The sequence below is a fragment of the Clarias gariepinus genome, chromosome 15 (genome assembly GCF_024256425.1).
Source record: "Clarias gariepinus isolate MV-2021 ecotype Netherlands chromosome 15, CGAR_prim_01v2, whole genome shotgun sequence".
Classification (NCBI taxonomy): Eukaryota; Metazoa; Chordata; class Actinopteri; order Siluriformes; family Clariidae; genus Clarias; species Clarias gariepinus.
Window position 1 is genome coordinate 25,679,912 of NC_071114.1, and position 10,926 is coordinate 25,690,837.

At 37.4% G+C, this 10,926-nt stretch overlaps 1 protein-coding gene across 1 annotated transcript; it reads right to left on the minus strand.

Moving 5' to 3' along the window:
* Positions 1 to 349: 349 nt before the first annotated feature.
* Positions 350 to 10,926, minus strand: zgc:153993 (uncharacterized protein LOC767645 homolog). Its single transcript, XM_053513755.1, has 6 exons — positions 10,590 to 10,926; positions 6,057 to 6,105; positions 5,803 to 5,964; positions 4,056 to 4,188; positions 3,070 to 3,174; positions 350 to 1,408 (listed from the first exon to the last, which is right to left on the minus strand). Exons 1-6 carry the CDS (start codon positions 10,654 to 10,656, stop codon positions 1,310 to 1,312), a joined length of 615 nt encoding a protein of 204 aa, XP_053369730.1. The 5' UTR covers positions 10,657 to 10,926; the 3' UTR covers positions 350 to 1,309.

Here is a 10,926-nt window from a genome sequence, read left to right on the forward strand (position 1 = left end):
CACAATCTGAGGCTCACAGAACAAAGAAAGACACCATTCATTCATCTTTAGTAACTGCATGGTCACAATCTCAGTGGTTTTAAATAAAGTAAATTCATCAAAAAAAATATAATGGCCGAGTAGAAACAAACAACCCGAACATTCCTGTGCATATCCTTTAAACAAAATAGCTGAGGGTGACAAACGATCAAACCAGAATCACACTTTATGCTGACAATGCTGGTGTTCCATCCACTTTTTTTGTGTGTTTTTCTTGCATAGTTTGTTTTCTTTTTGGTTGAAAAAAAAAAATAGGCCAATAAAACATTATTTATTTAAATGAACACAATAAAAATAGAATAATCAGGAGGACACTTGATTGATCACATTTATTTTGATGTAAACAAAAACCAAGCACAATTTCCCTGAATTCACTACAGGAAAAAAACACCTTTGTAGTATTTTCCCTGTATTTCCAAAAATTTCTAATCTTATTTTAACATGATACACAAATGCATTATTGTTTCCTTATTCAAACTAATTCACTTAGACTAAACACGCATACTGCTCCAACTAATAGCTATCATGATTTAAAACTCAAGACCCAATAACCCATTTTTAGATTAGTAATAAAGCAATGATTAAATTTTTAGCTTCTTATCTCTTAATCATTCTTTTAGCTTCTTGTTTTGATGTTTATCACACAAACATAACTTCTGCCTATAAAAGTCTGAGCTGGCAAAGGAGATTTTCCTTCACCATCTGCTGCCCTGCTTAGTCATAAGTGTAAACACATTCATTACATTCCTGCAAAGAGGTCTTGTCTAGACAGGAGTTAGAAATAAGACATTCTAAATAGTTAAAATCTGACATTTAACAATGCTAATAGTACATGGTATACTAAAAATCCCATTTAAAAAACCTTTGATAAACTGTCAGATATTTCACCAGATGGAGGTAGGGCTGAAAGACATTGGCACTTATTAAAATGATAAGAGCTGTGGATGACAAATGGACTGCTACAAATGTAGTGAAGTATCAAAAAAATAAAAGACAAGACACTGTGTTGTTAATAAATAGTTGTGCCTTGTTAAATTACAGTATAAACACAACAGTAAGAAAAATTTCAAAAGAGCTACACTGTGTAATGAAATGGAGTTCTTATTTCTTACAGTATTTTACAGTTTGATATTCTAACGTGCCAATCGACATGAACATTTGGTCATTGCATTTGTAACATATTAGTACTTATTGCTTCTGATAATTTCCCGCATGTGCAAATGAATGAAACTGGCTCTTTCAATGATGTCAGGATTTTATGGTGGGGCGGTCAGCGAGTTCGTCTCCAGTAAACTGCAGCTACGATGAACGCCACTGCTGCAATGATGGACACAGTGCGCCATCTCGATACGTTGCGCATAACGCCCGCCTGAAAAAACAGCACAACATGAATGTCAGCACTTTTTCTCAACATTAGGTTAATATACTTACAGTGACCACAGTGGGAGACAATATAGTAAAGTAAATTACAAAGTCAGTGTGTAGATTTCGATAATACCTAGCTCTGAAAGTAAGATCCAAAAACAAATCATAATTATTTAGATGGCACTTCAAATATGTGGATTAAAACATATCTTTATAAGGATGGGAGACAAGGAAGCAAAATTGGCCATGCTATCTGGGTAGAAGGGATAGAATTTACAGATGTTTGATTCCAAAATTGATTTGTTAAATATATTTTTTATTTATATATTTTTGCATTTAAGGTAAAATGTTTCAGTTCATCTTTAATCCTATAGGTGATGTATCATAACAATCACATATAGGTAGGCAGCACAGCATCCTGTGTGGTAAGTGCAAATTATTTGTCAAGTTTGCTTGGAACTATTAAATCAAGATTCTTACAGAATTGCAACATGAATCAAATCGGCACCTAGGTATCACGATAATATCATATCAGGTGGCCCCTGGTAATTCTCATCCCTATTGTTTAAGTACTTTAAATCAACAAAATCCCCCAGTTGATTATTTTCCTGTAACACCATGTGGTTATTTAGTCCTAATTTAGCTAAATAAACATTTTTTGCTTTGTTTCGTTTTTTTAGTTTGAGGTTAATCCTTTCTAGAAGAATATTAATGTTTAGCTTTCCCCCCAATCTGTTTTTCTAAAGCAAAATAAATACAACAACATTTAACAGGAAATGTGTGTTAATTTAAGCAAACCTTTATTTAGGCAGATACTGCATTCCATATGAACCACCAATGTTTGTACCCATGTCTTTCTCCACCTGCGCTTGCCTTTGTCAGACGTTCTCACACTCGTCGAAGCATGGTCACATATTAACATGAGGGCCCCATGATTTTAGTAGTGTAAACCACAGCATGCTCCATGACGCCTAGCTGTTTGAAGTTTAAAAACCCAGGACCGCGCTTACTACGGCCTTTATGATCATGTCTGAGCTATAAAACTCGCCAGCGGACTCCTGCCAGGTCTGGAGGAGCTTCTGCGCCACACATGCTCGCCGCACCTCGCTGTGCTGTAATGATGGTCTTTGGGCACCGTTGCACAAACATCCGAGTGAAAGACATGAGTTGCAAAACAAGATACGCTGAACATCTAAAGCAAAGCTACAAATTCAGCCGCCCTCTGACTACTTCAGCCTGTATAATTGTTCTGATGACAACCACCCTGCCTCTTACCGTGTGTGTGTACATTACTTTAAATTAGCAGTAATTAGTCTCCGCAGTGATAATGCTAGCTGCAGGGTGCTGAATCATCGTCTGCCAGACTGACCCCCACACGAATCAGTGTCGTTTATATGGGAATTTTGCATTTGATATTCATTAAATGAGAAGACAGTGTGTTTAATAAATATGGATAGGTGTGTGTAGTGTGCTTTCGCTATGCGTGTGTACATAATGCAAGTGTATGGAACGCGTCAGAGTTTGTGCCTCTATGCTTCCTGACACTAAAGTGGGCGTGCATCTGTGTGTGGTGGCCTGTGTCTGAGTCGACCTGTGTGGCTCTGTATGGGTGGCCAGAAAGCCTTCTTGTGCACACTTACACACACACGCATACCAACCACTTACCCATCCTCCTTGCTGTCTGATCCAGGCGGAAATGTGTTCCCTGATAAACTGCAATACCCAGCTAATGATGTGCTTGATGATTTCAAAGTGGTTTTGAGTCAGTGCCTGAGGGAAGAGGGGGGGGGGGTAAAAAGCTGAGTCTTTCCAGTAGCTTCTATAGTCTCTGCACAGTCAATTTCCTGTATCACTACCACTGATAAACATGCGGGAGCAATTCATTTGTTTACCAGTAGTTGAACAATTTTTTTCCTTAAATTATGGTATAATTACCATAAAGTATTTCTCCTTTGGTATATGTAACATATATACATTAAAAGTGTAATAAACATTTACATTTGACCCACTAGATGCAATCCGTAAATAAATAGAGCAACTAAACAACAATCAATCCTATTAAATAAATGAATCTTTTCAGGCAGGTTATAAAAACATTACTGAAAATAAAAAATAAGACTCTCCGAAATCAATTCAGGTGTTGGTAGATTTGCACTCATAAATTTAATCCCTAGCTACTGAAGCTTTTTACTTTCTGAGCTGTAGCAGCGGCTCAGTAGGCAGAGAAGCCAATTTAGGACAGCTTCACGATAAGGAAAAGTTTTCCTTAGTGGATAATTTATTTATTTATGTCATCTTTCTTTCTTTAGATATACACACATGTGCCAGGTAGGTCTTCCAATGAAACCATTTTTTTTTTTTTTTTTTTCAAAAAAAGAGTCTGGACATGACCATGATCTTTGTAGATTTTTTTATGACATACCCATTACTGTTGACACAAATATGAGGAAAAACAGTCATTTTGAGGTTAAGATCGATTAAGATCTTGTTAGCAATTTTGGGCACTTCTCTCATAAGCCAGTAACATCGCTGGCCTTACATCCCATTAAAAAAAAAAAAAAAAAAAAACAGGTACATTTGTATTTGTAAAATGAAGATTTTTCTGGTAATAGAACTTTTAAAACTTTGTAGAAACAGGAGAAAATCTTTACCTTATAAATGAGCCTATAGGCAAGATAAAAAAGAGCCACTATTCGGCCCCAGTTAATTCCATCTGTAAAGATGCTCTTGGCCACAGTCACGAACACCTCCTGAGCACAGTTCGCCTGTACAGTGTTGATGAGACTGTTCAGAGGGAAACATATGGTCATAATGAACATGTATACATATAGTGCTTTGGCTTATGTTACAATTTTAGATAAGGAATATAACAACTTTGTTGCTTTTTGATATTGTAAGTATCTATTTTCAAAACAGTAAGACTAAAAGTGCTAAAATATATAATCATATATATTTATCATACATTATACATAAAGTATATTATTACTGCATATGATATATAAAAAATAAGAAATTCACTTTAAAAAGGTCCAGGAAGTATAATAAACTGAAAGAATATTTTGTGCATATTTTCTTTGCATCACAAGAGTGTTGCTTTGGCCGTATCAAAGTGATGATGCAACTTCACCTCCCATAGTTTTGTCAAAATAGACAAAACTATGACAAATACTTGAAACAAACAACACGCATGTCTGTTTGTTTTAAGTATTTAACTATGCAATTTAGTTTTTGCAATAAGTAATAAGTAGGTTGCATTTTACTTTTAAATAATAATATAGCAAACTTGTGTTTTGATTGCATTTTTTCCAATTTTAACCAGTTGGTAAATCCGCGTCACTGATCGTGTGACAGAAAAATTTTGCAGCTAGTATTTCTTGGATGTTTTGCATTTTACTATGAGATGCAGTCATTCAGTGTCATCTTTTGCCAACAAGGGGCAACTTTAAAACTTTTTACAACAAACTTTGTGGTTATTTTCTAGACTTTGTTAGTTATTATAGTAAGACTATATTGTGTTTTGCATTTAAAACAGTGTTATGTACACATGTACTAAGATTAATGCAACAAGCTAAAATTTCTCCATCACTGGGAATCTAAGAGTGCTTTAACTGATCTAGCTGTTTGGGGAGGAAGGCTGGTATTTCTCTCTCTAATCAATCATTGGTGTCCATGAGCTTATTTAAAGGAGAAGGACATTTTCAGCCCGATCATTGCTCCAGCATATGGTAAACTTTCTACCTGTATACATTGGTCCAAGCCCTAGTAAAACCCTGAGATAAGTGCATTGGTGTTGCAAGAGATTATATAAAAAAATAAAGGCAGTTTTTACTCTCATAACTGTATTCTGCAATTCTGCGCAATTAAAATTCCCGGTTTGACTTGTTTGACTTGAACACTCTTCATACAATGATTGGGGTGTCTTCTGTCACACAAGACAATCAAAGGGGGTTTAGAGCAACAAATAGCACAAAAGATGAGTCGAATGCACCAACACCAGTGCCACAATGTAACCCAAATTAATGTCATTTTGCATAAAGGCACATGGTCAGTTTGTTGGTCAGACTGTGTGGTTTTCTTTTATGCCTTAAGGCACCTCCTGCAGGGTACATTGCTCCAAAACATACACTTTGTCCTGGGGCATGGGTGTGTCAGTGTTGCGCAGAGTTGAATTTTGCCTGACACAAAAGGCAACCTCCTATCTATCAGCACACATAATCCACTTTTATGGCAGACATGCACCCAATTGATATTGTACAATATCATGCTGCTATTGTTGGATACAACTTAGGTTGTTGCCCTGAGCAGGTGGGGGGTGGGGGGTTGTGAGGGATTTGGGGGGTTTAACACTGCAATCCTGAATAACTTTAGTCATCAGAAATAGTACAGAAGATTTCTTACTGTTGAAGCTCTGCATTCCTATTCAGCTCATCAGCGATCTTAAGAAGCTGATCTACAACTACTTTCACGTGAGGATCATCTCCTTCGTTAGCTGTTCCACCTAGGTCCTCGGCGCTCACGTGCATAGACGGGTCCTCTGTTCTGATCCGCTCGATTACATATCTGCACATGAAAATGAGCCACACTTAGGATGAGGAGAGATGCAGCTATTGTTACAAATATAAACTAGGAAATAGGACAGTCAGTTAACATACTCTCTTAGTACGATAGCACCTTCTTCTATAATCCTATCATCACTGACATCTGAAAGAAAAAAAGAAATACTTCATGAGAAAAGTAACTTATAACACGAGCAAATATCACATTTCAAGCTTAATCGTTTTTTATAATTGAATACGATTTAATTCTTATTCAAACTGCAATGTTCAACTCGAGTTCAACCTCTTAAAGTGTGTTACATAAGATTAAAATTGAAACATACAGTATAAAAGTATAATTTAATAACAATGACAATCATAGAAGATATATATATATATATATATATATATAAACATATATATATATATATATATATATATATATATATATATATATATATATATACACAGTGGTGTGAAAAACTATTTGCCCCCTTCCTGATTTCTTATTCTTTTGCATGTTTGTCACACAAAATGTTTCTGATCATCAAACACATTTAACTATTAGTCAAAGATAATATAATTGAACAAAAAATGCAGTTTTTAAATAATGTTTTTTATTATTTAGGGAGAAAAAAAAATCCAAACCTACATGGCCCTGTGTGAAAAAGTGATTGCCCCCCTTGTTAAAAAATAACTTAACTGTGGTTTATCATACCTGAGTTCAATTTCTGTAGTCACCCCAGGCCTGATTACTGCCACACGTGTTTCAATCAAGAAATCACTTAAATAGAAGCTACCTGACACAGAGAAGTAGACCAAAAGCACCTCAAAAGCTAGACATCATGCCAAGATCCAAAGAAATTCAGGAACAAATGAGAACAAAAGTAATTGAGATCTATCAGTCTGGTAAAGGTTATAAAGCCATTTCTAAAGCTTTGGGCCTCCAGCGAACCACAGTGAGAGCCATTATTCACAAATGGCAAAAACATGGAACAGTGGTGAACCTTCCCAGGAGTGGCCGGCTGACCAAAATTACCCCAAGAGCGCAGAGACAACTCATCCGAGAGGCCACAAAAGACCCCAGGACAACATCTAAAGAACTGCAGGCCTCACTTGCCTCAATTAAGGTCAGTGTTCACGACTCCACCATAAGAAAGAGACTGGGCAAAAACGGACTGCATGGCAGATTTCCAAGGCGCAAACCACTTAAGCAAAAAGAACATTAAGGCTCGTCTCAATTTTGCTAAAAAACATCTCAATGATTGCCAAGACTTTTGGGAAAATACCTTGTGGACCGACGAGACAAAAGTTGAACTTTTTGGAAGGTGCAAGTCCTGTTACATCTGGCGTAAAAGTAACACAGCATTTCAGAAAAAGAACATCATACCAACAGTAAAATATGGTGGTGGTAGTGTGATGGTCTGGGGTTGTTTTGCTGCTTCAGGACCTGGAAGGCTTGCTGTGATAGATGGAACCATGAATTCTACTGTCTACCAAAAAATCCTGAAGGAGAATGTCCGGCCATCTGTTCGTCAACTCAAGCTGAAGCGATCTTGGGTGCTGCAGCAGGACAATGACCCATAACACACCAGCAAATCCACCTCTGAATGGCTGAAGAAAAACAAAATGAAGACTTTGGAGTGGCCTAGTCAAAGTCCTGACCTGAATCCTATTGAGATGTTGTGGCATGACCTTAAAAAGGCGGTTCATGCTAGAAAACCCTCAAATAAAGCTGAATTACAACAATTCTGCAAAGATGAGTGGGCCAAAATTCCTCCAGAGCGCTGTAAAAGACTCGTTGCAAGTTATCGCAAACGCTTGATTGCATTTATTGCTGCTAAGGGTGGCCCAACCAGTTATTAGGTTCAGGGGGCAATTACTTTTTCACACAGGGCCATGTAGGTTTGGATTTTTTTTCTCACTAAATAATAAAACCCATCATTTAAAAACTGCATTTTGTGTTTACTTGTGTTATCTTTGACTAATAGTTAAATGTGTTTGATGATCAGAAACATTTTGTGTGACAAACATGCAAAAGAATAAGAAATCAGGAAGGGGGCAAATAGTTTTTCACACCACTGTATATATATATAAAGAGAGAAATGTTGAGAACAAATGTACTTTGACAGGCTGCAAAGTGCATAAAATAACCAACTAAAATTTTGTTTGTTAATGTACCAACCTCAACAACAAATTTATTTCCCCTCTCATCTGTTCCAACCACTCAGCATTCCGCATCACCAGTATATTAATCACCTGTTTTTTGTTTTTTTTTTTTTTTTATGACTGAATGACTTTTAGGTTACTGTCTGGCTTAAACAAAAATATTCCTCTGAACCTGCTCAAGTACAGGGACTGGACTGAAAATGAGAGCCAAAAAAGTCCTTTAGGAGGTCTGGACAACTATTCCTTAAGACTGAATTAAAATACAAGAAAGTCTGGCTCTTTGAAAGAAATTAAGATATTAAGACATCAGGCGTGGCTCAAGACTTTTGCACAATACTATGTGAAAAAAAGAAAAAAAGGAAGCATTACAATCAGACTATCTGTTTTCCATTTGTATTAAAGGAAAAATCAGTGACTTAATGATCATTTTATCCTGCTTTACATTTTTTTTTATATAAACAATTATTGATTAGTTAAGATCTCCTGATATCTGCATGCTTATGCTTCCTTACTTCTGAATTCTCTCAATTGTAAAACTGCTAATATGATCTCTAAAAATGTTCTTTAGGCAGTATGCATCTAACTATCTCTGTAAGAAGGTAATCATTTTCCATCGATCTTCATGTGGCTTTTCCTCTACACACACACACAAACATACACACACACACACACACACACACACACACACACACACACACACACACACACACACACACACGCCAGGTGGATTGCTTACCTAAATCTATGGACTGGCCACACTCTGGGTACACTCAGAAACTATGAAGATGGCTTTGGAAAGCAACTGATACAAACTGTTTTGCTACAATGGCTTATGACTATATAATAGGTTTGGAAGTGCATTTGCCACAAACAGTTTTGCACTCAAGTATCCATTAGTGAGCAGTTGAAAAGTTTAAATTGAAATTCATCCTAGTCATATATATTTTTTTCGATATAGCACACAGTTATAGAAGGGAGTTATTTATGAGTTGCATATTGATGTTTCTTCTTCACGCCATCCTGTGGAGTTTTTCCTTATTCTTGTTGCCCCTGGCTTGTTCATTAGGGATAAATTTATAAGTTTAAAACTTGAATCCAGAATCTATAAATTTATGACCACCTCCTTTTTTCGACGCCGTCCACCAAGGGGTTGCCACAGCTTTACCACGGTTACTCTTTCTGACCAACACTCCTATTTTATCCGGGCTTAAGGCCGCTCTGCATTCAGTGGATGGGGTTTGGGCCTTGGGTGGGAATCAAATCTGAGTCTTATGCATGGCAGGCGATACACAAATTACTAAGCCACTAATGACCCACTTTATGACAATGTCTCTTGTAAAAAAGTAATATAAAAATATACTTTGTTTTTAGGTTTTCAGCTGCTCCCTCATTGAGGGTCGCCACAGCGGGCCATTCGATCCACAAAACGACTTGGCATGGAAGATAGTGTGACCTTCCCACATTTTATCCGGGCTTAGGACAGGCATTGCATCCTGTGACTGGGGTTTGGGCACTGAGTTTAATTGAATAACATTTTTTCAGGATGTAGTCTACTGGGATAGGTTTCGGATCCTCTGTGATGCCGACCAGGATGAAGCAGTCACTGAAAATGAATGAGTTAATGGCAATTGCTGAGAGATGTAGATCAGAGTGTAAACAGTTTTCGGTAGAAAATGATCGTTGACTTTTTGTTTAGAAGATAAACTACAAATAATCAGAGGTGCACTGTGTGCACCAGCACCTCATTCATTTCCATTCTATTGTAATTTAAGCAGGCGGCACGATGGTTAGCACTGTCGCCTTGCACCTCCAGGGTCCGGGTTCGATTCCCGGCCAGGCTCAATTCCCCTTTCTGTGTGCGTGGAGTTTTCATGTTCTCTCCGTGCTTAGTGGGTTTCCTCCGACAGTCCAAACATATGTAGGTTAGGCTAATTGCCGTTCCCAAATTGCCCGTAGTGTGTGAGTGTGTGTGTGCCCTGCAATGGATTGGCACAGGGTGTACCCTGCCTCATGCCCTAAGCCTCCTGGAATAGGCTCCAGGTCCTCGCGACACTGAATACAGGATAAAGCGGTATAGAAGATAAGTGAGAGAGTATAATTTAAACCACAATACATATTAACAAAAGGTTTGTAAGAGGAATATCTACTCCACCCCATCCTTATCACACACGTTTGTTTGTTTGTTTTTTTCTCAAGGAAGGTGGAGCCAGACTGCTGTTTCTGTAATGACGTCACAGAAAAATCCCTAAATGGGTGCAAGTGATTCATTGTTATATTGTTAATTTGACATAAATGCATTGTATCTTCGTCCTGTTTGAAGGTAAATCAATGAAGTATTTGATAAAACTAGACAACTTTTTAAATCAGAAACCCGAACCGTGACGTCAAAACCTAACGCGCTAAAGGCTATCCGGAAGAAACATGGTTAACAGATGATTTCATGGATATATTTATTTATTTTCCCCCCAGTTCGGGTCCTACCTTCACCACCTGTTGCACCTCTGAGTTCACTGTCGTCCGTCCTGTCATTGCCATGTGAATCTGCCATTGTGGTGTTCAGTGCAAAACTTTAAAATGTGCTAGTTAGCTAGCCACCTCGCTAATTCGAACCGCCAGCCGAAATGATTTACTCGGTTGGCTTTTTTTTCCCACTTTTTAGTATGTACACCTCAGGGGAAAAAAAGCCAAAATATGTGTTTTTGTTTTTTTGTTTTCTTTCCGCACCGTTAGAGAGAATAGCGGTTAAGCGGAAACTGGACGGAAAGCGCCATTAAGTCCACAACCATAAGTGCAACAACTCCAAGTGAAATATGAAAAA